Consider the following 27,797-nt stretch of genomic DNA (forward strand, 5'->3'; position numbering starts at 1 on the left):
CAGAATATACTCATAATTAACAGTTTTATTATAGCTTGACTGCGCTACATTCCACAATGTATTTAGGTTATATATATACATCAATTACCTTTCATCTCCCACCAGCATATTGGATAGAAACAAAGATAGCTAATGAGAAGGCCAGGGAATATTATACTTGCGAAAACACCGAACTGTGGATTGTGCTGGTTTTTGTGCAGTTAAATTATGTGAACTGACACCTTTTTTATTTCAGTCATCTTCCAGCAAAGTTCAGGTTTTATTTTAATAGCCAAATAAATCAGAGCAGGAGGAAGGTCCTGCAGACAAACAGCTCTCTGAAAAAGCCTCAGCGGGAAGAAACAATGAAAAAGATATCACTAAGGCTTTGTTCTTCCTGCCATCCATTCCCTCTCCTTTATCACTGCCTGATAAGAGCCTCTTTTCATGCTGAAGGTCGGAGAGATAAGGTGCATCTGTGCTGGTGATGTTAACTACCTCCAGCCAGGTCAAAATCAAGTAATTCACACATGCCCATAGAGAACTGGTGGGCTGAGGTCTAACCCAGAGTGCTGATGTAATTCTATGGCATAAAGAAAAACACTTCCCCTCATGTCTACCTGCGCTATTTCCAGAACGTTACCTTTATTTCTGCAGAGCAGGTCAGCCTGGGATTGGAGCAGGAAGGAAGAATTGTCTTCAAATCCATTGCTGGACTGGTGGGAGCCAGATACAGGGGAGAATCAGGTATTTCTCTGTACCCCTCTTTATTCATTTATCCTTTTTTTTTCTTTTTTAGTTTCCAAGAGAAATTCTTCCCAAGAAGAAAAATCCCAGTTCGGATCCACATGTGGATTCCAGATCCCAGGATCCACTCTGTGCCATAATAAGGCTGTGCTATCAGCTGGGAAACGTGATGTCAACTGCAACACAGGTATTTAAAGGTCTAACAGTTTATTTAGTGTGTTCTTTAGGGCCATTTGTAACTTTCAGATCCGAGTTCTGATTATGAACAATCACCAACTACATTTGATGGTCTTTGCTGCTGACTCCTGTGCTACAGGAATGCTCACCAGAGTACCCGGTCACATGGAGCTGACCAGGAGGGTAGGAACACAGTGAATTCCTGATTGCCCTGACCCTGGGAGCTGTTTTCCTGTGTTGCTGGCATTTCCCTGAAGCAAAGCTCTGCCTCACTGCCTCTCCTTATGCTTTACAACCTTGTTGTGCACATACGTACACAGCCCTTATGTCCCTTCCTCAAGTAGCTAAAAGAATGAAATGATCGTTCCCAAACTCCCATAGTCAAGGAATGAAACCGTGTACATGTACGCAGGTACCAGATGCTTTAGTATTTTTGGCTGGTCATAAGCTGCCTTTCCTCAGCAAAGCTTGACTGTGTCTTGTATTGGGTCTCTAAAGGTCATCCCACCAGCAGGAGAAGCAGGTGCCCAACACCTCTGGAAGTCAGCCTGCTTGTACAGTCACTTAATGCAGTGCCTGAGCTGAGCTGAGCTGCCAAAAATTGAGTAATTGCTGAAGAATCTTAGTTAACATCCCAGTCATTTAAATATATCCTTGAGCCTGAAGAAAGGGACCCATTATAAATGTATGAGATCACTCAAGTCTCCAAGTGAATCCTGAGCCATGCAGATAGCATTGAGTCAGGAGATGAAGCTGACTCTGAAAGCAGGGTCTGAGCTGCAGGAGTCGGACCAGAGAACAGGAACACAGCCCAGGAGCCACAGCACAGCATCCAGGTTATGAGACAGCTTCCTGTTTAATTGGATGGAGTTGTATGTTTCCGATTTCACCTGTAATAAAATCAGCATCAACTTATTTGCTGGACTGCAGTGTGTTGGAAAGGAAATCTCTGAACCACTGGCATCTAAACAGCCGTGTTTCAGGGGATTCTTAATATAGCTGTTGCCGTTGCTCAGCATCAGGTGAAAGCTCTTCCAAGATAAAACCTTTTAGTTTTTCCTCAGTATTTTTTCCTTTGTCTTTCACTTTTCCTCTTCTGCCTTTTTAGCTGAAGTCCCCCTGATGCAGAAGCGCAAGATAATGCTAATTGAGCTTGTCAGGCCTAAATAAAAGATGGGATAATGCAGGGGGCTGCAACCTATGTGGTTCCATCTGGATACTTCAGCTCCTGTCATGTAGCAAGAGCAAACCTTGCTGCGCTGCTTTGCACGAAATGGGCAGAGAATTATTGACCTGTCATGCAGGGCACTGGTGTGTTAACTACACCACAGAAACCAGACCCCACCTGTGTAAATGCCAGCAAATTCCCTGTAATATCTTGATCCAGACCAGGGGTCACCTGTAGACTGCAAGCTTGTCTTGGTTTTCACTTAAATGTAATGGTTTTGCTCCTCTATCTAAGTCTCGAAACGGTTTGGCCGTGGTGGTACACAGGGTCAGGTAAATATCTGGGGTTTCAAAGACTGAAAACACCAGACAGCATTAAATTGCTGATCCTGGTGACAATACTCTTGTGGGCAGGGGTCCGCAGGACTGGGCTCTAGGATGGAGAATTAGTTTTGTCTAGTCTAACAGCAGAAGAAAGATGCTGCGTGTGAAGTGAGAGCACACTGAGTGCTTCCATTTAGAGGCTCTGCAAACACCAGATGAATATTAACAACTTGATTCAAGTCCATGGGTTATATGTAATTAGGCCAAAGCCAGCAAAAAGACAAACAGTTCTACACCTTCAAATGAATACTTGAGCTTGCTAACAAAAAGTAATTAACTGCCTGCCAGTCTAGAGCAAGGCTCCGGGCTAATTTCACACACAGGCCACTAGCTGTACGGCAGCATCCTGGCACGCTGCTGCTCCAATGTTTTTCCCTTCACTTTCAAATGAAAAGATCCTGGGGGTCCCTCACATGGAGTCAAAAGCCACAGAGAGAGCATCCAGCCTTGGAATCGATCCCACTCCTCTAAAGATGTGCTGCAGCTACCCAGGAGGGACCTGCAGAGCAGGGGTCCAGCGTTTCTCGACACGTATCGCACTCCGCAGGGAGATGTACCAGGAATCTGCCCGTCCAAATGTCACAAAAGGCCTCGAGTAAGTTCAGGAGAGCTTGTGATTTCAATTAATTATTACTGATGACACAGATGAGTTCTGGGAGCGCAGTAATTGAGATCTGGGTAATTACAGCTGCATTGCAGAATGAAGCAAAGACTGGAGCATATTACCTGCTTGCGGGCAGGGACCAACGGAATGGGATGCGTGTGCTGGTCAGCTGGAGTCCCCAAGGGCCATAAAACTGGGGGACAATCAGTGGTATTTCACTCATCCAGCATACCAAAGAACCACTTAATCCCCTTTCCAGAGCCTCGTTGTTTTGCTACATCATAAAAAACTTCAGGAGACATTAATCCCAGCTCATACTGGCAACAGGAGTGTAATAAGAGCGTAATTTCATTTCCTGCCGTATGACAGAGTTAAAAACCAAATACATCTCAATTTCTCCTAAGAAATTCAAATGAATGGTTCTGAGGGCTTGTGAGATGAACACCTTCCTGATGCTTTGTAATAGCTTTGATTTGAGTCCAGGCTTTGGAGCTGGCCTTTCCTCTACAGGGAAGCAATCTACCACCCCAAACCCTGTCGAGCTGTGAATCTTGAACTAAGTTTATAGATTCATAAAGTTCTTCCTTGGCAAAGCCACCAAGTAATAACTGTGCAGGTCACGCAAGCAGAGGAGGTGCAACATTTTTTTGACAGTACTAAGGGTCATAGATCACAGTGGGGAAAAGAATTTCTGCTGCTGTTGTGAATTAGACTGGGGCCCAATTACTGAGGCAGCTCAATTGGTGCAGAAAACTGGAGGAATTCTTGGTCTCTGTAGATGAAGAAAAGTTCGATACTACTGCCTGGGGGAAATCCAAGTTTATCTTCGAAACAATGGAACAGGGAGCTGAGAAGTCTTTATATTCCGTTGTGCTTTCATTTTAAGTTCTCTGCTATGCAGAATTCCATGTACAATATCCCTACGCTTAATCTCCTGAAAGCAATCACTTATTTTTAGCTGCACATACCAACTGGTTCTGTTTACTGCACTGGTTTTGTTTTGCTATGCCAAGTATTTACCATTTTCATTCCTGCCCTCCACAATATGTACTAATCCGATCTATCTCATGCCATCATTTAAAACTGCAATCCTAGTTTGGTGTCCAAGGCCCTAAGTTCTCCAGTCTTAACACTGGCAACTGTGTCTCAGCTTGGTCATACACTCCCAGAGTATATATATATATAGTATATATATACTATATATACTACATATAATACATATATATATATACTGTCTTTTGCAGTCACAGCTGCCTGAGATGAGCCACCTTAAAATAACAAGACATGCAAACCAACAGGAGGATACAAAACACAAACCAATTTCATAACTTAATACCTACTGCTAGAGTGAAGTCATTCCAACATCACACATACACTGTGTATGACACACTTGAAGCTGTAACACCTTCATTTTCACTCGCAGTAGTTAGAGGTCATTTTTCCCGGGCCTATTTTGCTATCCCTGCAGTATTAAGCATTGTTGGACTTCCCTAAAACACCTGAAAGCTCCATTCGAGATGCTTAAATCTCTGCTTGGTATGTCAGTGGGATGCCTCATGCTGCAGTGCTGGTGTGTGCCATTTATCTCTCTCACTCACCTGGCACTCAGATTAGGAGTTCACACCCCTACGGTTTTCCTCCTGCAGATGGGTCTTAGTTGCTGTTCTTCAGTCGATCTTGCTTCCCATTGCTCCTGCAGCTGCAGAGTCAGAACTGTTGGTACAGTTCCAGTGACTAATTCCTGCATGACTTCCCAGAGCATCACAGATGTGTCCATAAGGAACATGCTTTCAGAAAATGTGTGTAGATTGCTAATTCCCTTCAAAATGTACCCTTGGACCCCCAGTACCACCCACTGCCACATTACTTTGAGGAGATTACAGATTGTGTAACTATTAACAGGCAAGTGGCATTCCTATGAGAAGCAGGCTATCAGATGAAGTGTCCTCATTACCCACTCTGCTACTTTCTGCCACTTAGGAATGACGGAGTCACCTGGCTACTCTCAGATAAGCTCCATTGTCCTTCCTCTTGCCATCATGACGTATTCCTCTGCTATTAATCGGGTGAGGGTATTTCTGTCACGTCTGGAAGGTATTGAGATGAGGACCCGGCCGTGCATCACACCCAGCCGCATTATGTGCTGCTTGCATAGAACATTCTGATCCTCGAGTACAGACGCGGTGCAAATGCTGGTGTGCGTTTGGATTTTGTTTGCTTTGGCAGTGAAACATTGTGCCTGCTGGAACCAGTTTGGCAAAAGAGAAAAATGGGCTGCATGTAAAGAAATCAATATTGAAACTGCCTCGGGGTACCCCCGGAAAGATGTGTTTATTGAAGGCTGAAATAGCTTAGTGAAAAAACCCCAACAAAATTATGGCAGGAAAATTCTTCCTCCTGTGGGTGAGGAATCACTCAGAGCGGTGTGGAGGTTTTACTCTTTGCTTGCCTTGCTCTGCCTTCCACAGAAACCCTGTGGTTTCACGGTGTGCACCTACAGTGCTTAATTAACTACCAAGCCCTAAGCCCCACACTGCGGAGACACAATGAAGAGTGAAGAAATACACAGCAGAATTGATGTATATATAGGACACAATGGAGAGACGCTAACTTGATGAGTAACTGCTACAAATGCATTAATGTATTTGTCCCTGCAAAAAAGCAGGGGAGAAAGACTGTTTGCATTGCAGCAGTGCCACTGGCTCATTAGCAAGTGGAATTAATTAAGGTGTCCTGATCACTCCATTGCAGGGAAATCAACAGCAGAGATGCACTCTCATCCCTGGGGTCTAGCTCATCTTATTTCTCTGCAGAGCCCTGCACATGGCACGAGGTTTCCTATTGAGGTATTTGAGAAGACCTCCACCCCACCCCAAGGGTGCTTTCCCCTCCTTCTTCCCTGGAACACTGTCATTCCATGTGTATTCAATGTAATTTAAATACCAGGAGGAAGAAATGCCCAGTCTAGCAACCAGTCTACTGTGATTCGGAAAGGGGTAGAGCTGATTACAGGAGGTTAAAAACTGACCCACAGTTGTAAAGCTCAACATCTATTAATGAGTTGTTTTCTTCAGGGAAGAGATTAGTTGATGTTTGTCACACGAGGAAAACTTGTCCCCAAGAGAATGCTGTGAGCACGCAGAACTATTAGCTTCAAACACCAAGCTGCATGAGAAGGGGCTGGAAGTGACTGCTCTTGCCTTCCCAAGCAATGTCACTGCTCTCAGCAGCCATTGCGATATGACAGCTTAAGTGACAAAGAATATCCTGTGGCATTTTCACTATCCTTCCTCTGAGTAAGGACTCATGCATGCTGAGTTGGGTGTTATGGCCAGGTTTATCCGGTGAGTTCAGTCCTTCACCTTCAGGCCTCTCACAAACAATACCTTTTGATCTAGCAATTCACTGTTCCCAACTGCTCCAAAAACATTAACACAAGTCCTGCTCTGGACCATTCACTTCAGTTAATTGTTATGATGGGTCTCTGAAGTCATGTGGGATGGTTTGTAATGTGTCACTGAACCACTCAGATTACTCAGGGAAAAGAATGATGAGTGGCTTGTGTCCCAGTGAATGGAAAATACTGCTGTTCTTAGCCAATCTTAGGTTTGGGCTTTCTGTCAGTGACAAGCCTATTTGATGACAATAAAGGAAGGGGAATGGAAGAAAAAGGCCAAGGAGAGTATCTTTGTTTCCTGCCCCTCATTCCAGTCTCCCTGGAATGTGAGGAGTAGCACTGAACAAAGAGAAAGCACTTAAAGCACTGAAAGAGTGATACAGCTCCCTGATGCTTGGTGATAAGCTGCCTTTCTGCTTGTTTGGAAGGTCAATGGTCCAGTTTTTCTCATACTTTTTAACGTGATAAAGATCAGGTGTCCAAAAGTATCACCGGTTTGACTGGGTCTGTGCTCAGTGTGGCCAGGTAACTAAATCTATAAGCCACTCAAAACAGCGGTTGTGGAACCTGCTCCAGCAGACAGCTCAATACTCTCTGTGTGCTTTAGCCAGGAAAGGAGCTCACCCATACATTTCCCCAGAGATTTGTCCAGGAAGTTGGGAATGAAAACAGTAGGAGAGCTGGTGCTGGTTCTATTTTTCCTCTGTTTCATGTTCTAGAGTAAATCCAAGAGCAGAGAAGGAAGTCTCCATGGCGTCTCTACTGAGTGAGCAGCTGAGGAGACGAATGACTTTCCCAACTCCTGTTTCTGTTCACAGGTGATGTAACACTTCATCATCTCACTAGCTCTAAACCTATCATGTTAGGTGTCAGCACTGGAAAGTAAGTGCCCATTGATTTACCTTAAGTACTGTGCACACAAGATTTAACTTCCTTCCATACTGTCTGTGCAATTTACCTGAACAGCCTTAAAATGCAGGGCCACGCTGCTGCAGTTTTCAATCTGTTGACAAATTTAATCATCAATGTGCAGATTGGCTTTTAGGTACACAGAATGAGATTACAGTAGAGACCAGTTCTGAACATTCAAATGAAGATAAGGTCTGAAACTGGCGCTACAGCCAACTGGCAGCTCAGATCCATCCTGCGCTGAGGTGGCTCGGAGATTATGGGTCCAGAGTGTCAGCTGCCAGGAGGCTGGCTGGTGTTACAGATGGCAATGATCTAATTTCAGTGGGAAGACTGTGGAGTAAGAAATTACAGGACTGGGCTTCTGACACATTCTCAAACGAGAGAACAGTAACAGGAGAGAGGGGGAAAAAATAGCACCCCAAGTTAAAGCCAAACATCAAGAAGCAGTGGAAAGGCTTCCCTTTTAGATACCCTCTCTGCTGCCAAGTAAATCAGCTGCTCATGCCAAGGTGACCAGTGAGGTGACAAGGGCGGATCACAGCTGATAAGCCTTTTCCACTGAGGTAGCATTACAAACTGAGCAAAACCTCCTCTGCAAGCATGATTTTAGGCTAGTGAGTAGAAATCCCAACTATCTGCTGTCAAAAGCAGGAGGCAGCAGCCTCCAGCATCCCAGAAGATACGCATTTGCTGCAAGCCAAACAGATGAGGCACATGGAAGAAAAATAAAAGGCAAGAGAGAAAGAATGAGATAACTTACAGCAATGAGCTGGTAGGAGTTGTTCATCATGGCTATGAGCATGTTCAGCAGCACGACGAGGGAGATGACGTTGTAGGTCCCAAACATAGTGGCCCCAACAAACTCTGTGAACTCGTGTCTGGCTTTCACGTTGGTGACGTAGAGATTGAGCAGACCAAACACAGACCAGAAGAGCGACTGGAGGGTCTCGAAAAGTCTGCAAATAAGAACAGGTTTTTACTTGGCTGCCTGGCTCTGGGGAATGGAACACAATGCCTGGTTCAGGTGCTGGAGAACACATTAGGCATCAGAAGCCTGGGGCACTCCAAAGTGGCTGCTCAGTGCAGCCATTTATTCTCCCTGGGGACAGTCCTCACTCCAGCCACAGTGACCCATTGGCCAATGCATGTGAGAGCTGTGTCACATCAACATTTGCTACCTGTCCAAGAACCCTGTCCGTATCATTGTGAGGTGCAGCAAGCGTATGTGCCCTGAAGGAACCCAAAGTTCCTTTTTGCGCTCTACACACACCGAAAGAACAGCCACGATATATTCCCTCTAATTAGAATTGCTGTGCTGTGACACTGCTGTTATCTATAGACACAAACTCTCCTGTTCAATCAGTGCCTGCATCATTAACACATCTGCAGACTCAATGTTCAGGGAACCCACCCCCAAGTACAGCATGACCGCAGTAGTTAAACAGTGCACAACAACAATGCAACATGAGGTAGGAGATGGGAGAAACCACATTGACTTGCACCTTTGCTCTAACACAGGCTGAGAGCTTGCCATTGATTTGGCTGCAAGTGAGCCAGGCCAGTGTGCTAAGACCCTGTCAGTTTGCAGTGCATGAGGTCAAAAATGCTGCTCTCTGTGGCTTGCTTGTGCAGCAGCTCCCACCACAGCAGCGCAGGGCCGGCAACAGCACTGCAAGAATTGATCAGTAATGACTGATCAGAAATGACTCAGATGAGAGTCATCACTTTAATTCAGCTCAAGAGGTTTTTCTTCTTTTGAAGTCTTCCTTCCATAGATGAACTAGACCTGACCTCACTGTGCTTTACAGCTGATGAGATCATCCCAGGTCTCTATTTGCTTCAGCCAGAGACAAGTGACCTTTCGCAATCACGTCAAATACATAATCAGCAATCTAAATAATTGCTCTATTTGGGCATCTTTGTTCTGGCTTTCCAGAATATGGCATTTATATAATCAAAAAATGACATTTATATTCCTGTTTAAGAGTTCCCATTTTGGCCGGAGGGCAGTAGGTATTTTCAAAAGCTACTACTGGAAAAATCAATGCAAACAATTCAGATACGTTACTTGACATGCCAGGAATCTGTACCCCAGCCTTCTCCAGGCATCTGCTCCACATGTAACCCCCTTGCTTCATATGGGGATTTCGTTTCTTTGTATTTTGTGGACATATCTTACGTTTTTCACTGGCCAAGACTATAAAGCCTCTTTAAAGCAAAAATCCTTTCTCCCAAAAGTCAGGCTGTTTGTTAGCTTTGTTAAGTAAGTGAGGTGGTAAAATAAGAACGCTAAACATTCCCCTGCTAAAAACGGGAGAGTGCCAGCTATCTTTTAACTATTAGCAGTAGAAATACTGATTAGGCTCAGGGGAGACAGAGGTTCCTGTCATGAACCTGAAACCAGAGATCACTGCATTGCTCTGAATTCACACTACTAACCAGGAGTATAATTTGGGCCCAGACTAAGGCGAACATGTTTACATGTGGACATGAAAAAAGACAGCAACTGGTTTCTGCACCTCTGCAGAGAAGTAAGGCTTAGTTATTCTCTCCTCAGTGTTCAATGCCAGGTCAGAACCATGATCTCTTTCCACAGTAATTGTTTCAGGTGTGGCTCACACCACTCATAGAATCATAGAATAGAATCCTAGAATAGTTAGGGTTGGAAAGGACCTTAAGATCATTCAGTTCCAACCCCGTGCCATGGGCAGGGACACCTCACACTAAACCATGTCACCCAAGAAGCACCCTACTTGGGGGAAGCAGCTTTAGAAAGGGAATTTTGTTAATTGCGATCGAGAGACTCCCCCTCTTGATGAGTACATCCTGCATCTGAAGCAAACTGGATAAATCCCAAAGCACCACCATCTCTCCACAGCGAGCAAGTGCTCCTCTGCTGCAGGAACCCTCCTGCAGCCCCTGGGGAAACAGCCCTGGACACCAGTGTGTCCCTCCAGTGAGAAGGAGAGCAGGCAGGGAGGTGTGACTGCCTCCACCCCTTCCTCCTCTTCCTCTCTCTCTTCTCCTTCCTCCAGCTGCCAGAATCACAGCGATAAACACATTTTCAAATTGCCCAAGCTTTCCAAGGTGAGGCTGAAGCACAAAACCTTAAATTATTCATGACTTCACCTCATTGCTGTCACAAAGGAATATTACTTTCCCATGATCTGTGTTCGCAATGCAGAAAATTTCCTCACCAAGAAATATTAAACCCATCCTTTGGGACTAATAGGAAATAATGCAGCAGTAAATAGGTGTCACGTTTTAAACAAGCTGTACAAACACGAGTGGCGTCTTGCTTTTCCTCCCCTTAGGAAATTAGGTCTCATTGTGTGAGCGCCTAGAAATGCTGGCAGGAATCAAAGGGTACTGATTGAAAGCTTTTTACATTTATTCTTTCATTAGGGATGAACTATGAGCAAACCTGAGGTACCACCAGCTCTGACTTGAACTCACTCCAGCCCAACAATACAATGTTCCGTTCTGCAGGTTGCTTGTTCTCAGCCAGTCCCCCATGCTGTGCATCTGCTCAGGGGCCAAGTGTCAGCTTGTACCGGGGGTGTTAATAACGACTATTTAAACCTTTAAGAACATGTTAAATACATTTCTTAAGCAAGTCTCAAACAAAAAGTAACCGCGGAGCATTCTGTCCCCTGCCAGGAGACCTCGGTCCTAATGGATCCCCTCCCACTGCGATTTTGTTTTACACAAGCCTCTGCCATAAAGGCTGAGCCCCCTCAATTTCCTCTCTGTGCTACATTCTCCTTGGCAGGGGGTTTAAACTGAATGCTAGGGTGGGAGAAACTGTGGTCTGTATTTAAGCTGATCTGCACACTTTCTGTCGAGTGGTTCTGTATCATTGCCACTTCCCAAGATATTACACCTTCTTACAGGCTTGAAGAGCTTTTTCTTTTCCCCACTGACTCAAGGCCCTTTTTCTTCAGTCAAATCCTGTTGTTTTTTCCCCTAACCTGCTGACAGTGAAATCCGTAAAGCAACTGGTTTGCAATGGAGACAGGCCCAAACTAGAACGCAGAACTAAGCACATCTGCTCACGCTAGCTCCAGGGGAAGGCAGGCTCTGGTTCTGAACTTGGGTTTGCTCCTTCCTGTGCTAGAAGTTGCCATTTAACAAACACCGTGCTCGCCAAACGTTTCTCCCTCTGGCTGCTGCATCAGTATGGACGCAGGTCAAGGAATAGGATTGTGTTAACTGGATTCCTTTGCAAGGGCAGCACAGCACATTTCTGGGGCATGGGAAGCAATTAACATACAAACCAGACCGAAGTCTTTAATTCTGCTTTTCATTAGCACAGTGCAGTTCCATTCACTCCTTCCAGATAGAGGGGGGCTTCCCGAGAAAATTAATCAGGCCTGTGGTGCTCCTGCTCTGCAGTGGAAACCAGCAGCGCGTCTGGTCTGTTGAGTCAGGATGCTCTTGTAAAGCTGGGCTCTATCCTGTGAAAACCCCCTGCTTCTTTAAAGCACAGAGCCCACAGGGCAGTGCTGGAGCCTTTCCTCTCCCCGCCTCATCATGTGGCCTCAGCCATCATCTGCTTTTGATAACAGTGCAAGTGTGTCACAAATCCTTTCTTAACCTCAAGCCTTCAGCTGAGGAAGGGTGGAGAATTATTGGGCGTTATGACAAGTTTCACTTCATTTAGCATAGCCTGGTGGACAACAGTTCTGGTTTGCTTGTTTGCAGGGCGTAGGCCTTTTTCTAGACCGTGCTTTATTTATTTCTCTTCCCATTGTGTTTTAAGTACTGTGCAAGCGGCAAGAACAAAGGCACAGGGGCTGATTATTATAATTATTTGCACTATTAGTAATTAAAACAAATACATCAGAAAGAGAATTCATGTTATTTTTCAGCATGTGCTATCTCTTTCAGCCCTGCCAGCTGTCACCACAGCAATTTCCATGCCAACATCTCAGTAAAGTATCAGCGTTTCCAGCAAAAAAAGGGTTTTGCTGGGATTTTAGTCTCACCGCACTGCAAGGAAAGCAGAGAAGCCTGCAACGTGTGCATAAAAAAGCCCTGGGTGAGACTGATGTCTTTTTTATGTTTCTCCCTTGTTTGCTACATTTTGTTTAGCTTCTCCTTTCCTTCTTTACAATTATCATGGCAAAAGTATCCTTGCTTTCTGAAACACACTGGGATTGAACACAGCCGTAATAAAACGTAAGTTTCAGGATCACGTAGGGTGACAGCTTCATCCAGAACTTGCAGACATAAGTAAGAGTCTTTCTGACAGCAAAGCTCAGCAGAATGTCTGCCCCAGTTCCCTCACACCTTTCCTGCAGCATCAACCAGCTCACCTGATACTTGCAAATGAATAAATAAGGGCACTGTCAGCGCAGCGACAAGACAACAGGCAAAGGCAGGTAACAGAGTGACAGTGGAAGTCACGCTTACAAATGGAAAGGAAAGGACCTCTTACGTGGAGAAGGCATTGTTCTGTTTCTCACATCGGATCCCCTTGCAGTTGTTGGGTTCCTCCGAGGCACTGGTCTCATAGTAAAAATAAAGCTGGTTCAGTCCATTGGCAAAAGCCAGAAGCACCAGGCAGTAGATAAAAAGGAACTTAAGGATGTCTAGCAGCATGCGTCCCAGAGAAATCTGCAAGGGTCCCAGGTGTGAATTTGCTGTAAACAGGGATATGAGACGCAAGGAACTTAAGATGTTGGATATTGCAAAGAGGGCTTCTGCAATGAGAGTCGGGTGCCACATCTCCCACTCCTCCCTTGGACGAGAACCGTTATACTGAAAGAAATAACAAGGGTATAAAAGTTAATTATGTTGTAACTGCTCTCAGATAACGTAAAAAGACACATCCTCTAATACATGTAACCGCTACCATGAGAAGCAGTTTTAGACTCGTCAGAGGCTTCTGGAACATTGGCTGTTCTTAGCCTAAACTTAGAAAACAAGGCTTTTGAATTCTCAGTTCACTGTTTGCAGGTCCTTCAGGTCCACGGGCTCGTCCACAACCTATTTCAATGCTTAAAGAGTTCAGGTCAGAAATTCCCCACTACCTTTTCTTTCCTTTTGCTCCTAAAAATGATCGCACATTGAGAACACTTGCACATTCCTGGAAGAATCCAGGGGATGGAGGAGGGAAGAGGGGAAGCAATGAACTGGTGAGCCTAAGAAATGGATGCTTTCCTTCCCTGGTAATCTCAAAACCCTGCCAACAGCCCAGAAACAAAACACTTTCTTCAAATTAATTTTATTAGTTAATTTGCCATGGCAATTTTAGGAGAGTTGCTAAAGCACAGGTCCTAATTACAGCTGAAGCACTGGATACATTTGAGTGCATCAATTATAACATTAACTTGGTTTGTAATGCAACTGTAAAAGCAGAAGCATTTTCTGAGCAAAGAGCAGCCAGATGCAAATAGGTTACACAAACGAGCTGGTTGTATAAATGTTAACTACTCTGGCTTAACTACGCTGGCACAACGGAATGGAGTCAAAGACATTTTAATGTCAAGAATAATTGTCCTCTTAACATTTGTCTCTGCTCATTTCCCATGTATAAAAGGCAAAAATGTACTTGGAATATATAGCTAACAGCGCAGCCAGTGTGTTTAGGACTCCTAAAATAATTTTTGTGTCTCTTAAAAGGAAGAAACATCAGAGACAGATGAATTTAGGGGACTTTTCTATTTAAATCTGAAGGTCCAATATGTGAGCTCACAATTTTCTTTCAAGGACACAGCTGAAAGCAAGTTGGTATTTCAAACAATTCCTCTGTATGGCGGAGCTGAGACATGATACAAAGGCATTGCAGCATGACCTCTGATTGTTTCTGACATTTCCAAACTGCTCTTTATTACATGAACATCATGACCCGCGCCTGTTAACTTGATTTGAAGATGGGTCTTAAAATGCTTACAAACAGGTAGCCATGTTAACTTTTTGCCAGTATCCAGCACTGGGGGTGGGTGGGTGGGATTGGAAAGTCTCCCCTGCACAGAGAACAGATTTGTATAGCTGTTTGCAATTCTCTTCTGCATGCTGCCTGGACACCGCAGCCCAGGGACCCTCTGCTAGGGCTTAGCATAGACTGCATGTAAAGGTATGTGAAAAGGTCATCTTCATCTCACATCTATTATTAAAGCAGCTTGTTAGGGTCATATATTGGCCCTGATGATATATCCCTGCTTGGTAATCAGTAGACTCTTCAGAGCAACCTAGCCATCACAGATAAAAGATTTCAGAGGTATCTAATGAAGCTGGGTGTCTAGGGAGGCTGGAGTTGGTTGGGTTGGGCATCACAAAATGAAACAGAGCAGAGATGCATTCAGACTAGTACAAGTAAGTTACACCAGGCAGTCACATTTACCCTTCCTCATTACATGATAATTCAATGCAACAAAGGAAAGCTGATTAAGAAAGTATTTTTACCCTATAATTAGCCGGAAGATTTCATTGGTATTGGATGATATTAGGGTCAGGTCTTGGAACCAGTCAAATCAAAACAAGAAAAAGTCGCCACATAAAAACAAGGATGGAAAACATTAGTGTCAGTTTGCAATTTATTTTTCTGATATTTGGCAGAAATCTAAATGTCCATGTAATCCTTTGAAGTTCTAAGAAGTGTTAGAATATGGTATATTGGCGTATATCCCAGCCTTTTCCAGCTCGGGGCTCCTCTATAAATAACAAAAACCTTTACAAATCATGTTGCAAAAGGTTTTGAAGCCATTATCAGTGTTATATATCCTCATGTTTCAGAGCATACTGCAGCCTCTAAGTGACATGACACTTAGAAGGGAACTTCTGTGGGCATGCTGGTTCAGAACTACTCCGATAGGAGATTTTATGCACCTCTCAGAATTGTCTGACACTGGAGCAGACCTTAGATCAGCCAGGTTTAATCCAAGAGGGTCTGATCTGTACTCAGAGACAGATATATTCCTTTTGTGTACTGGCATATAGGTCTTTGTAGTCAGCCTGTAAGTAACTGTAGCTCTTACAGAGTATACAAACAAAGCTGTACCTCCTTTGTACATGTGGTTTGGCTATGAGCTTAAATCTCAGTATGTGACTGTGTAAGTCTATGGATGCACAGCTCTTCTAGTCATTTGCGTGTGAGAAAGAACAAGATTGTTAACATTTTAAGATTTGTTTGTGAATCTTCCCATTTCCAGCATTATTTTTTTTTATTGCTCTCAGTTTAAAGGCCAACCTTTCAAGTCTGTAATTTCCTCCCTGGTTCTGAATCCTGGGAGAAAAAAGATGTAATCTCTTCCTGCTTTGATGCTGTTACAGAGCTGCCTCTTCAGGGAGCAGCAGCTATGTTAAAGCTCTTCCCTTTGAAAAGCTAACTCAGTGCTATGCAGCATCCTGGATTTTTAAAAAGACCCCACAGCAGACTGCTTGCCATGGTGGAGTCAATGAGCTTTGTGCTGCTTTCTCCTCATTTCCTCTCTGCCTGTGCACATGCTTGGGTGGGACTAAACAAGGTTACCTGGGGGAAGTGCTTGTCCTGGTTATTAGGAGCTGGGCTAAAACAAGCAGTATTCTTCTAGCAGGACAAAACCAACACAGTAGCACAGGGAACCTGGAAAGTGCACAAATGGCCAAGGAGCAGACTTCAATTACTTGATTTACACCTGTGTAATTACACTCACTGCAGTGCAGTTACTGCAGATTACCGCAGATTCAGACCAAGAGAAGAACCAGGCCAAGCACGCACAGACTGAAGTCACAGAGCCATTGCATAAAGAAGTTTGCAGGAGACCATTTGTGCCTTGTCTGGGTCTTTGAAACAGAGAGACAGAAGGAAAGTGCTTCAGGCCATTCTCTGGCTTCAAAACATGGGCATACGCTAAATGGAGCATCAGAAGTTGATAAATGTGGAAGGTGCTTTTGAGGATGAGCTCTGCTGTGCATTCTTGCCATCAATGGAAGATGGCAGTGAAGCGTCTACACAATATCAAAGTTCCAGCATGCTCCTTTGTCATTTCTTTGCCTATGGTTTAAAACTATATATTGAAGAGAATAAGTTGACTCTTTTGTATGAGACAGAAGCCTCCTACTAGCAGGCCTGCTTTTCTTGGTAGACTTTTCACAGGTTATAAATCTTGGCTGCAGATGCTTTCAGATAACCCTATTCTTGCTTTTAACTTTACTGTTTTATTTTAAATTCATGTTTTCCCTATATCTAGCATTGTTGAAAGATGTCCAGTGTCAGTACAGAAAACAAAACACATCTTTGACAACTGAGGAGCTACAAAATTGACACCAAATGGGCAAACTTCTACCTACTGCCCAAACAATCTACTTCAGTCTTGATTAAAAAGTCAGGGTGAGAAGGATGAGCATTCTCCAAACAAATTCCTAAGCTTTCCAGGTGAATTTCCAGGTGAAAAAGCAGCTTTTCTCTTTGATTTTGACAGCTACTACCCTGTGCACTACAGTTCTCAGAAGCGAGTTACAAATTATCTCTCCCAAGATACCGTACCTTGACGTAGGCAACAATTTTAAGGGAGATAGTTGCAAGGTAGAGGGAGTTCATTGCAAAATCCATCAGATTCCACCAGTCATGTACATACTCATTGAATCCACCATCCCACATCTCCTTGATTTCTCCCCAGATAAAACCTGTAGAAAGAAAGAGAGTTCATTGACATGACAAGGTATTATTTGCCATTAAAGCACTGTGTATACCTGCTGAAATAAAAGACAATTCTAAATTAATAGCTTGGAAAAAGTGTCTCATCCCTCCTGTCTTTGACAAAGTACAATAGTGCTGATCACGAAGCATTTTACAACTCTGTGGGGAATGTAGTCTAGAGAGAGATGAAAAAGACCTAGGTTTCCTATGTAGGGCTCCAGACATACACACAAGGAGACTGCTTGAAATGTATGTTAATTACAGCTAGTATGAGCGGATTGGCTCAGGTCAAATTTGTTCTACACGAATAAACTATTTAAGCCACTGTATTTTATATAGTTTCTAACAGATTGTCTGCTCTCCCAGAAACTATCAGTAACTCATTGCTCAGTTGGACAGCACTGATTTTTCCTGACTGTCTCTGCAGAACATGCAACCCTAGCACCGGCTTCTGTGTGCCAGTACATTTCCTCCCTGACCTAGAAATATCACACCAAAGAAGGAAGAAGTGAATTCATTCTCTGTGCTCAGTCACTGTATTGATGCTTCTTGCTGCATAAAAAGCCCATTGGGACCACTTGTGAGAAAAGGTAGGACTCGGCACGAAGAAAGGCACTGCAGCCTGGCAGTGGGACTGACTCACCTGGTGTCAGATACGGCTATGGGTTCTGTGAGGTGAATATTTGCTCCTGAGGGTACGGCCAGAGCCCATCATCTCAACTCTGAAATGCCTTCTGGTAATCATTTCTGGCACCTGCTAACCTTCACTCTACCTCCTTGGGGCTGGTGGGGAGAGGGCCAGCTTCTGAAGTTCCTTACCTGACTGCTAGACTCACAATTCTAATTCTAAGTAACTTACGTGTCCTTTACTGTAGAACTGTTTAAGCATTTTTGAAAGCCTAAGTCCCATTAAAAGCAAATGGCAGCTAGGCTCCTTCATCATCTGTATGCTTCTGAGAGTATCTATAGAGCCCCCAGATACTTTAAATTACTCAGTTTACAACATTTTCCTTGAATGAAGACCCGAAACATGTGAAAAGAAAAAGAAACCAACAAAATACACCTTAGGTGCATTACCAACATAGTTACCCAAATTGCTACCTGTCCCTAACCACAGGACACTGCAGTGGTCACTGAAATGCTACCTGCAACTCCAGCTTTAGGACCTGAAAGCTCGATCTGAAGAGCAGATAACGTTGAAATGAACTGCTGCAAACACCTAAATATCTATCTTAGCTCTTCAGCTGCCAGCCAGCAGGTCAATGGTCAGGCAACGTCAAGGCCAACGGGGTGGTTTTATTACAGCTGCCTCCAAATCTCTGCATGCACACAAAACCATGGAATGAAATAAATCAACAGAGAGGAGCCTGTTGAAGAACTCATGCACTGTATTTATAGAGAGTTATTGCTGCTGGTTACTATAGTTACAGCAATGCCGTGTGTGCCTGCTCTCTCTCTCCTTTTATTGTGGAAAATATTTCTTAAATCATAACCTTTATGCTGGTGAAACTGTTCTAATTTCTCAATACACAGTCCCACAATATCCCTACTTACCCAAAACACAGGAACTCCAAAGGAGGAGCAGGCAGCTGTAAGAGGTGACTTTGACAGGGGTTTTTTAATGGATTATCCTTCAGCTAATCAATTTTGCTGAAATGTTTACCATTTCCCTCAGTTTTAACCACAAAGTTAAGGATAAAGTGAAGAGATCACCTAAGCTCAATAGAGACGTTTAACCTCCTCAGCTTATGCTGGAGTTTCTACCAACACGTGTTCAATGCCAGCAATCAGTTTAATAAGACGGTGAGCCTTGAGTTACCATTTGTAAGTTGTGGTAGAGCTATGGAAGAGGCAAAGTGCCCTGGGTCACCATTGGAATGGATTTTGTTTGCAACTCTTATTTTCTTGTTTTCCACCAGCATCAGTGTGGCTTTCCAGGCCACTGACCCCTACCAGACAGTCTTAATTCACTGGTACCTGATCTCTGGGGTTTTGCAATGAACTGACCAGGGCTGTATTGGCAGAGGATGGAGGAGAGCTGTAAAGGTATGGAAACCACTTCCAGTGAGCAGGCCTTCTGGTAACACCCCAGCTCATAGTGGTGCTACATGTTCATGGCACAGCAAAGGAGATGTGAGTGTAGTTAAAGGGGAGATCATGCTTCTAATGGAGGTCTCAGGTTTTTGCTTGCCTTTGTGTTGAAGCTCAGTTTGAGAGGGTAAATGCTTCTTTCTCATAAAAAACACATCCAACTTGGTTTCTCTGCTCTTCCCCCTCAGAGGCTCTATCTGCTTTCCCCTGTCCCATCTCACTACCTCACCTGTACGTCCTGCCCTCAGGAACACAGGCACCTTTTCTTCACAGCTGTGGTTGCCCACTGTGACTGCAGTAAGAGCCTCCTTGCAATAAACACTCTCTCCTTCCAGTGCTTATATTAGAGCAGTAGATATTGATTTAGTCGGTGTTTATTAGCACAGAGGCATACGGCAGAGTGAGATTTACCTTTTCTGCCGGCCTTAGGCTATTTGGGAGTCTGGGACCCCAGGAATCAGGTCTGGTACCTGTGCACTGGCTCTGGGCACAGATCAGTGAGAGGGTGAAAGCAGAGTCAGGCTCTGGGCACTGCTTCTGCCACGTATCAGCCAGCAGAAGTAAGCCAGCATGAGAGGTGACACTATTTGTTACTAGCATGACCCAGAAGCTAATTCCTAACCCGTTCCTCACACAGAGCATGGGGGAAGCAAGGAGAGAGCTGTGTCTGCTGCGGTTTACTCAGGGTCATGTCTGATGGCATGTCAGATGGCAATATGAACAGCAGAAGAGCCCTAGGCCAACGGGATCTGTTGTTCCAGAAGGAGCCCAGCTGTTTTATGCAGTTACTGAAGCTGGCTGCCAAATCTCTTTACATGCTGCTGATGCTGAGATCAGGAATGAGTCTCCCCACAGTTGCCATGGGTGCGAGTCAGGAGACTGTGGCTCAGGCATGTTTGTGTTTGTGATTTACCTAGAACCCAGGGCAGGATCATCCATTCCACGATGGTGGGAGGTGGTCCCTGCATGTGAAGGTCAGTCCTGACGATGTGCTGCGACGCCAGCAGGAGCATGAAGAGGAAGGTTAGGTAAGAGCCGGTGTGGCAGATAAACTTTATAAATGGCTTTTTAATGAACAGTCCCAGCCTGCTCTTCGGTGCAATCAGATATGCCACGGATAGCACAGGAAATAGCAGTCCAATGGTGACACAGGTCAAGAGTTTTACTGCCCAGTGTTTCCGCCTCCATCCTGGAAAGCCATCATACCAGAGTGTTGCTAGTAGCTGCTGGCAGTTTGGCTGAGCAACAAACTGAGGAGAGGAAGAAAAACCAAAGAAAGATCATTACTGACTGGTACTTTATGTGCACTCCCCCTCACGTATGTGTTAGAGCCCACACAGACCCTCATATTGAGTTTAGGGCTGGTTATGGAGTGGAAAAGCGTATTTTGGAGACAGAGGGTAGAAAAGAGGGAGATTTCACTCTTGTTTTTCTGCATAGGGTTTAAGATTTCTTCTGGGAGTGTTTTTCTATTTGAAGCATCCTTACGTAGATCACTCGCTCACCACACAGGAAGCCTTGTGCAAAAGAGCTACAACGAAAACTACTACGAGCTTTTTCTCTTCCCATGTGTTTCTCTTCCAGCACGTTTCTTCTCAGAGTGTTTCAGGTCTCGACCGCCTCAAACAAATCAGCGTCAGCATCTTTAGAAAGTGACTAAAAGATGAGACAAGAGGGAAAGGGTGTGTGAGAGAGGGAGAGAGAATGCCTCCAGAAGCGTGTGGGGTGCAGCACGTGGTTTAGTGCAAGGAGGCCAGCATATGTGTGTGTGGGCTGGGGGGGGGCATGAGACAGCATGCAGTAATGTGAAGTGAAGGCAGGCGATGTCTGCTGGGAAGCAGGACAGCACGTCTGTAAACGTGCCTCGCTGTTACAGAGGAGAGCAGCTGTAAAACGGAAGGGATGAAGCAGAGGCAAACAGAAATCTTTGGTCAGTACCAAAAGTGACACTGAAAGTTCACCTTCACTCTGCAAAAAACAGCGTTCTGATGGCGATTTACTGCATCCCAGTGACTCCATACCAGACACGCTCAGGTTGCAGTTATTTCAGACTGCTCCAACACCTAACATCCTCTGGAAATTTAAACTCTGGTCTATGCCAGCAGACTTTGTGCTCCTGATTGTACCCTGACAGCCCCATGGTTCTCAAAACGTTTCCCATCGCTCATTAGAGATGTCTGCAAGACCAAGACAGCTTTGTTTTCCTTACACATTTGATTGCTAATCCATCTTAATGAAGTTACACTTCTGAGCTAACAAATTCAGATGTCTCACTGAGCAATCTCAACTGTTGTTTGAGGATGCCCGTTACACTTTGCTATAATGAAACCAGAAAAACTGTCTTAGCATGGATACAGTTACTGATAAACATACTCCTGCAGCAATATAAATACATCTCTGATAGGACACAGCTGTATCAGAAGGAACCACACTTCCAGTGGACACCATAGTTCTAACAGCATTTACCAAGGAGAAGACACCTTTCATAGAAGACTAAACCAAGGGCAAGCAAAGGGAAAACCAAGTTGCTCAGTCTCATAAAGTCATTCATTTCTGTAGGTATTTTTAGATCTTGTGAATACATTTTATATGCTACATCAGTCTGTTTATATCAGAATCAAACCATTCTGGAATGGGTAGTTCGAACAGATGAGCTGACCTGAGTTAGTATTGAAAGATCGATCTCCAAGAGGAATAACTGGCATTTATGAAGTGGGATGTTTATCTGTTATTACTATAATAAATAAGACTGCTGCATCTAACATACAAGTGACACTGCTCCAGAGGGCATCAAGAGACAACATCAGAAACACACGTGATTTGGAACCAAGCTACACACGTGTGCAGCAGAAACTGGACAACAGTTGATGGGGTGATGAACTCCAGAAGAAACCAAGACCTGCAGCCTGCAACGATCAGAAAATGTAACTGTAAAAGTCTGGAGACTTGGAATGCGGAAACTGGTGAAAGAAACAATTCCACAGACACTGAAAAACCATCCAGCGCTGATTGTCCTTTAGCTGGCTGGGGTTTAATCTGTGATTTCAGAAGGGTCAGCATGGGTTGTCTAAAAGCCAGAAGAAACAGAAGGTTACACTGCTATATATTCTCTTTTGAGATCCCAAGCAGGAGCTGTGCCTGGATGCGTTCTGCAGTAATTTACATGGTAATAGATGGTGCCATTTCTCTGCGATGAGGTACAACTTTTTTTGTAAGGGGGAAAACGTGTAAACACATTTTCTCTTCATCACATATGAGAGAAAGCTCTGAGGGGAGAATAAAACTGTTTTTCCCCTGAGTCAAAGTCAGAGTCATTTGAGGAATCAAATGACTGCGAGTTCCCCTGGTTGCTGTGCAACTTGCGAGCATCTTAAAAGCGCCTCTTCTCTGCCTAATAGCTCATTTCTAAAACCTGCTCGCTGTGTTGTATCTGATGTTAGTTCTTCAAATGGAGAGAAATTCACACATCATGAAAGTGCAGCTTTAAAGACCAGCTTGGCAAAAGGGAATGGAAACCATTAAATGGAACCCATTAAATTTTCCAATCAAGCCCATCCCAACCTCACTGAAAAAGGCCTAAGGGAAATTTCAGCATACCGCAGAAAGAAGCTCTCCCTAATGTCACAAACCATCAAATGCTGTCTTTATTGAAGGTAACGCTAAGCACTTACTAATGTGGGCTTTTACTAACATATTACTCCAACATATGAATCACAGATTTAATAGTGCACAGATAGATGAATGCATGTAAAATATAAACCCATGGAAAAGCTCAGCTTTAGGCCTTTCAGGTGTGAAGTAGCCTGAAACTGTATAGTATCATGGAACTTTGGTTATCATTCCACAATCTCTAATTTCTTCATAAAGTTAAGGAAACAGTCTCACTTCTGCTTTGTAAATAGACAGAACTAAGATCTGGGAAAGCAAATTGACTTCTCCAGCACTGCTTATGCCAAGGCCTTTCGTGAGCACTTTCCAAGTTCAATTTCAGCCCAAGTAGAGTCTCAAATACGTTTTTTCACTTTTTTTGCAAAGCTTTTCCTTTGCCATAGGTAGAAATAGTGCATGTGTATATCACAGTCCTGTACCATTTCACTTCAACATACCACATGTGACAGGATTTGGTATCAGTTAAAGTTTCTGCACAGTGAAAAGGAGAGATCACGATGGTATAAAACCTGTATATTGTCCCTGTTTTGTAGATGGTCCAGAATGAGAGGCAGATGTACTGTGCCAGAAGCTCTCTATTTGTGTAAGAACACGAGCACACAACTTGCAAACAGTGTATTTCTCTAGTACATAACAAGATGGTGTCACGGATTTTTTCCAAGGACTGCTGCATTATCAGAGCCTCCAGTCCCTATTACAAGTGGCAGCACAAGACATCATCCCGCAGACGTGATGGAGAATGTTCTGACAGCTGCATTAATGACAAGAAATGCTTCCAAAAGGTGGAACTTATACTCAGTTCACCTAAGGTATGAACTAAACATTCAGTGCTATGAATCCTGGGGTAGTGCTGGCGTAACATTGTCCAGGATTGTCCCTACGTGTAAACAAAGCCTGTAGATGCATTTCTGGGGGAGGCGATCCAAAGGGCAAGCTCCTCCTTTACCTGTTGAGCAGAACCTGTCCCAGCTGAAGCTACAATTCACTTAATGACTAGGAGACAAGAGGCAACTCAGAGTACCTTCTTGTGAGGACAACGCCATCGTGTCACTGTTCAGTCTCCTGGCTTCTGAAAATGGCCGTAAGTGTCTCTGCCTTTCCAAGAAGTGAGATCAGCAACTTCAGTCATGGTGGTTGGGAAGCACTTTGAGGGTAGAGGCTGCTGCAATACAAAGTCTGTTATGTTCCCTCTTTCTTCCTTCAGTCTTGCCAGGGTCTTTGTGTGACATTTGGCTTGCAGGTGGATTGTGCTATTAGAGAATTTCATTTTCAATGCTCACCAAACTCATTGTCACCTGATCCTCTACCAAGGGGACCATTTTCAAGGGAAAGCAGCAGCTGCTGGAGGCAGTGTCTTTTTCTTCCTATCTAATCTTCACCGATATTTTTATGTCACCTACATTCTACTTCTTGGGAATTAAGTGCTTTCTGCGTGCTGTGCCATTAATATAAATATCAAACACAGAAATTATGTTCTGCCCCCCCCCCCTCCCCTTATCTATGGGGAAATCCCTTATCTCTCACAGCCATAAGTAATTTAGGATCAGACACAGATGGGCTGAGATGTGAATGCCTCAGGGAGCAACTGAAATAGCTCCCTGATAGACATCACAGGGGCTGAGCACAGTATTTCTCTGCATTTATTCTGATTATCATGAAGGCTGCCAACAGGCTCTTCTCTTTGGAGTTTGGTGGAGCTCTCTTCTGTACTCTTGCTGCGGATGGTGATAGCAAACGCTCTTCATAGATGAATAAGCACTAATTTGTAACCGCAGAGCCCTGTGTTAATAAGCAGGACAGAGTTCTTCTATCAGTCAGCTACATCAGCTCCCAGTGAGGTTACCACTGAGAGGCAAATGTGGCATGGGAGCCATGAAATTAACTTTAGTTCCCCTGACACTCATTTCAATAGGTTAGATCTCACCCGCAGCACTGAATCCCACAGCACCTAAAACATACCCCCAAGGTTATGTGTTTGGGGGTATATTATATGCTGCTGCCTTCTACAACTAAAGCTATTTTGGCCTTGGAGAGGGAGCTTTCACACGAACTGAACTATATTTTGCAGTCTGTGTGACAACGGGGCAACTGCAGTGTCTGATGTAGTAGCACAAGTATATATTCTAGCTGCACCCAAAAAGCATGTGATTTCTGTGAATCCAATTCTATCATGAAAAGGAGAAATGCCATTGCTGGCAAGCACAGCATGGCGAGGCAGGACTGGGAGCAGCAGGTCTATACCCCCATCCATCCCCGTTTGTGAGCAGGGGGGACATGCACAGAAGCATCTGCTCCCCCCCACCAATACAACTGCAGGTGACTGGGGAGAACACAGCTTTTTTTTGCTTGATTTTTCAGAATCAATTGGCAAGGATTTCTTTCCTCCCATGAAGTGAGGAAACTCCTCACTGTCAGTCCTACCCCACGCTTGGGTTTATCCATCAGTGCCAAATCTTAATGTATTAACCCACAAAGCTTAATACACAGCGTCCAACAGCCCAAAACATGCTCTAACACTTGGCACAACGTTAACAGATACATGACCACACCGTGCAATGAAGTGATCTGACTTCAGGAGCATGAAATGGCATGCAAAGAAATGAACTTCTAAAATCCATGTTCTCCTTGCGCTCCCAAATCCTGCAGATGCTGCTGTTAAGAACCAAGTAGCACAACATCCAGTGCAAGAGACAAACCACCTGCTTCCATTTCCTATCACGGACAGGACCTTCTGAGGAGAAAGGGAATTGTGGTTGTTACATCAGTTTGATGGCTCTTAAAGGAAATTCCAGTGGGCAGTACTCAAAGAGCTATGTTTCTAAATTAGCCCAAGACAGAAAGTATCTGTGGCCTAATTCGATGTGTGCTGCAGAGAGCCAGTAAGCCCTATGAGACCAGCTATTCTACATAAGAAACACCAGCCTCCTCAAGCTTGCAGTGTTGCAAACAGTGAGATGAATAAGAAAATCCTCTTTTGTAGCACATTTCTTTTTAAAGTTCAACCTTGTTAATGACTGCAAAGCTATCTGCATTCTGCTGCTGAAGTGGGAGCTGCAGAGGGGAAGCACCTAATGGATGCTCATCCTGTTAATTACTTCTGCAACAGGAAAAGAAGGAAGGAAACCAAGTTGGGGGGGTGGTGGTGGAAGGTGGGGAAAAGGAACCATAACCCAACACCCTCATCAGGCACTTCCAAGAGATGGTAGTTCTTTCTCAGGAAAATACAGGATGAATATGCTATCAGACACCCAGCTGCTACTCAGATGCCTGTTACAACTAATGATGCAAATCCAAATGGCAGTCATTCCTGCCATTAACAAGATCACTAGCTAAGCCGAAAGAGTCCTTCAAGAAAACCAGGTGCTACCCAAATTACTCAATCCCTTTGCTGGTGAATAAAACAAACTCCAGATCCTCCACAGATGAACATATGGCTTCAAATTATACAGAATTTTGTCTAATCTGTTCTCAAAATATTTTAAGTGATGATGACACATGAATCTTAACTAAAGGTCTCCTATCCATAACACATCTCTCGACGGTAGCAGACATGAACTCAGCTTAAGCACTAGCAATTGGAAATTCACCAGTGATGTGAATACTGACAAAAAGGAAGACTGAATAACCTCTAAAAACCAGAATAACCTCTAAAACCGCAGAGTTTTCACAAAATCATGTTGGATTGGCTTAAATATTTAAGTCCCACATAGTCTAGGACAAAGGCACCCAGGCAAATACTGGGTATCTACCCATGGAATAAGCAATTAAGAAAGTATTTAAGCTTGAAATTAAATTCATTTCTACTCAGAGAGCTTAAACATGTGTGCAGCTATAGGTTTTATTTATGGCTGTGCAGCAGGATTTAAGAGCAGGTATAACCATGCCAAGTGCAAGGTCCTACACCTGGGTCGGAGCAATCCCAGGCACAGCCACAGGTTGGGCAGAGAAGAGATTCAGAGCAGCCCTGCAGAGAAGGACTTGGGGGTGTTGGTTGATGAGAAAATGAACATGAGCTGGCTTCAGTGTGCGCTCACAGCCCAGAAAGCAACCGTATCCTGGGCTGCATCAAAAGGAGCGTGACCAGCAGGTCCAAGGACGTGATCCTGCCCCTCTGCTCTGCTCTCGTGAGACCTCACCTGGAGCATTGTGTGCAGTTCTGGTGTCCTCAACATAAAAAGGACATGGAACTGTTGGAACAAGTCCAGAGGAGGCCACGAGGATGATCAGGGGCTGGAGCACCTCCTGTATGGAGACAGGCTGAGAAAGTTGGGGCTGTTCAGCCTGGAGAAGGGAAGGCTGCGTGGAGATCTCAGAGCAGCTTCCAGTATCTGAAGGGGGCCTACAGGGATGCTGGGGAGGGACTCTTCATTAGGGACTGTAGTGACAGGACAAGGGGTAATGGGTTAAAACTTAAACAGGGAAGTTTAGATTGGATATAAGGAAGAAATTCGTTACTGTGAGGGTGGTGAGGCACTGGAATGGGTTGCCCAGGGAAGTTGTGAATGCTCCATCCCTGGGAGTGTTCAAGGCCAGGTTGGACAGAGCCTTGGGTGTCATGGTTTAGTGTGAGGTGTCCCTGCCCATGGCAGGGGGGTTGGAACCAGATGATCTTAAGGTCCTTTCCAACCCTAACTGTTCTTTGATTCTATGATTCTAAATTCTTCACTGAGGAAAGGCAAGCTGCTGAAGAGAGGCCATCCCCCATCAGCAAACTCCCCACCAGAACACAGCTCAAGTGGGTCAGACCCTGAGCAAGAGCCCAGACATCAGGCAACCTTTCCAGTGTTTATTTTAGCGGACAGCAGACTACAGCTGACAAATAAATGCCTGCAGGATGTATTTCAGCAAGCATTCCAGGATACGGTTCTGTTGTGAAGTTAGAATAGACCTGTTTCCAAAGGCAGAGTGCTGCAGTACAAGCAAGTGCTGGATACGAGCAATATACCTAAGAGAGAGTCAGATAATTCACAACACACACTACCTGGTTTCCAAGAGCTGAACAGGGGATATCAGACACATCCTATAGAAGCACTGAAAAAACACTC

At 44.4% G+C, this 27,797-nt stretch overlaps 1 protein-coding gene and 1 long non-coding RNA gene across 3 annotated transcripts in view; one reads left to right on the forward strand and one right to left on the reverse strand.

The window, feature by feature from the left end:
* The window catches only part of TRPC5 (transient receptor potential cation channel subfamily C member 5), a 95,162-nt gene that overhangs the window by 11,694 nt on the left and 55,671 nt on the right, over positions 1 to 27,797 (reverse strand). The window contains exons 4-7 of the mRNA XM_062640009.1: positions 19,997 to 20,333; positions 16,840 to 16,979; positions 12,808 to 13,130; positions 8,128 to 8,323 (exon numbers count right to left, since the gene is read on the reverse strand). Coding sequence (XP_062495993.1) covers positions 8,128 to 8,323; positions 12,808 to 13,130; positions 16,840 to 16,979; positions 19,997 to 20,333 — 996 coding nt within the window. The remainder of the gene's footprint in view (positions 1 to 8,127; positions 8,324 to 12,807; positions 13,131 to 16,839; positions 16,980 to 19,996; positions 20,334 to 27,797) is intronic.
* On the forward strand, positions 780 to 26,624 carry LOC134174773 (uncharacterized). Of its 2 annotated transcripts, XR_009968771.1 has the most exons (6): positions 780 to 913; positions 7,175 to 7,273; positions 20,001 to 20,111; positions 21,094 to 22,249; positions 22,524 to 22,736; positions 23,286 to 26,624. It is a non-coding gene; the product is annotated as an uncharacterized LOC134174773 (long non-coding RNA). The 2 variants fall into 2 exon arrangements; XR_009968770.1 differs by having other exon boundaries at positions 21,094 to 22,736.

This window comes from Pezoporus occidentalis, unplaced genomic scaffold (genome assembly GCF_034315485.1).
Source record: "Pezoporus occidentalis ecotype Australia unplaced genomic scaffold, CSIRO_AGI_Poc_V1 ctg63, whole genome shotgun sequence".
Classification (NCBI taxonomy): Eukaryota; Metazoa; Chordata; class Aves; order Psittaciformes; family Psittacidae; genus Pezoporus; species Pezoporus occidentalis.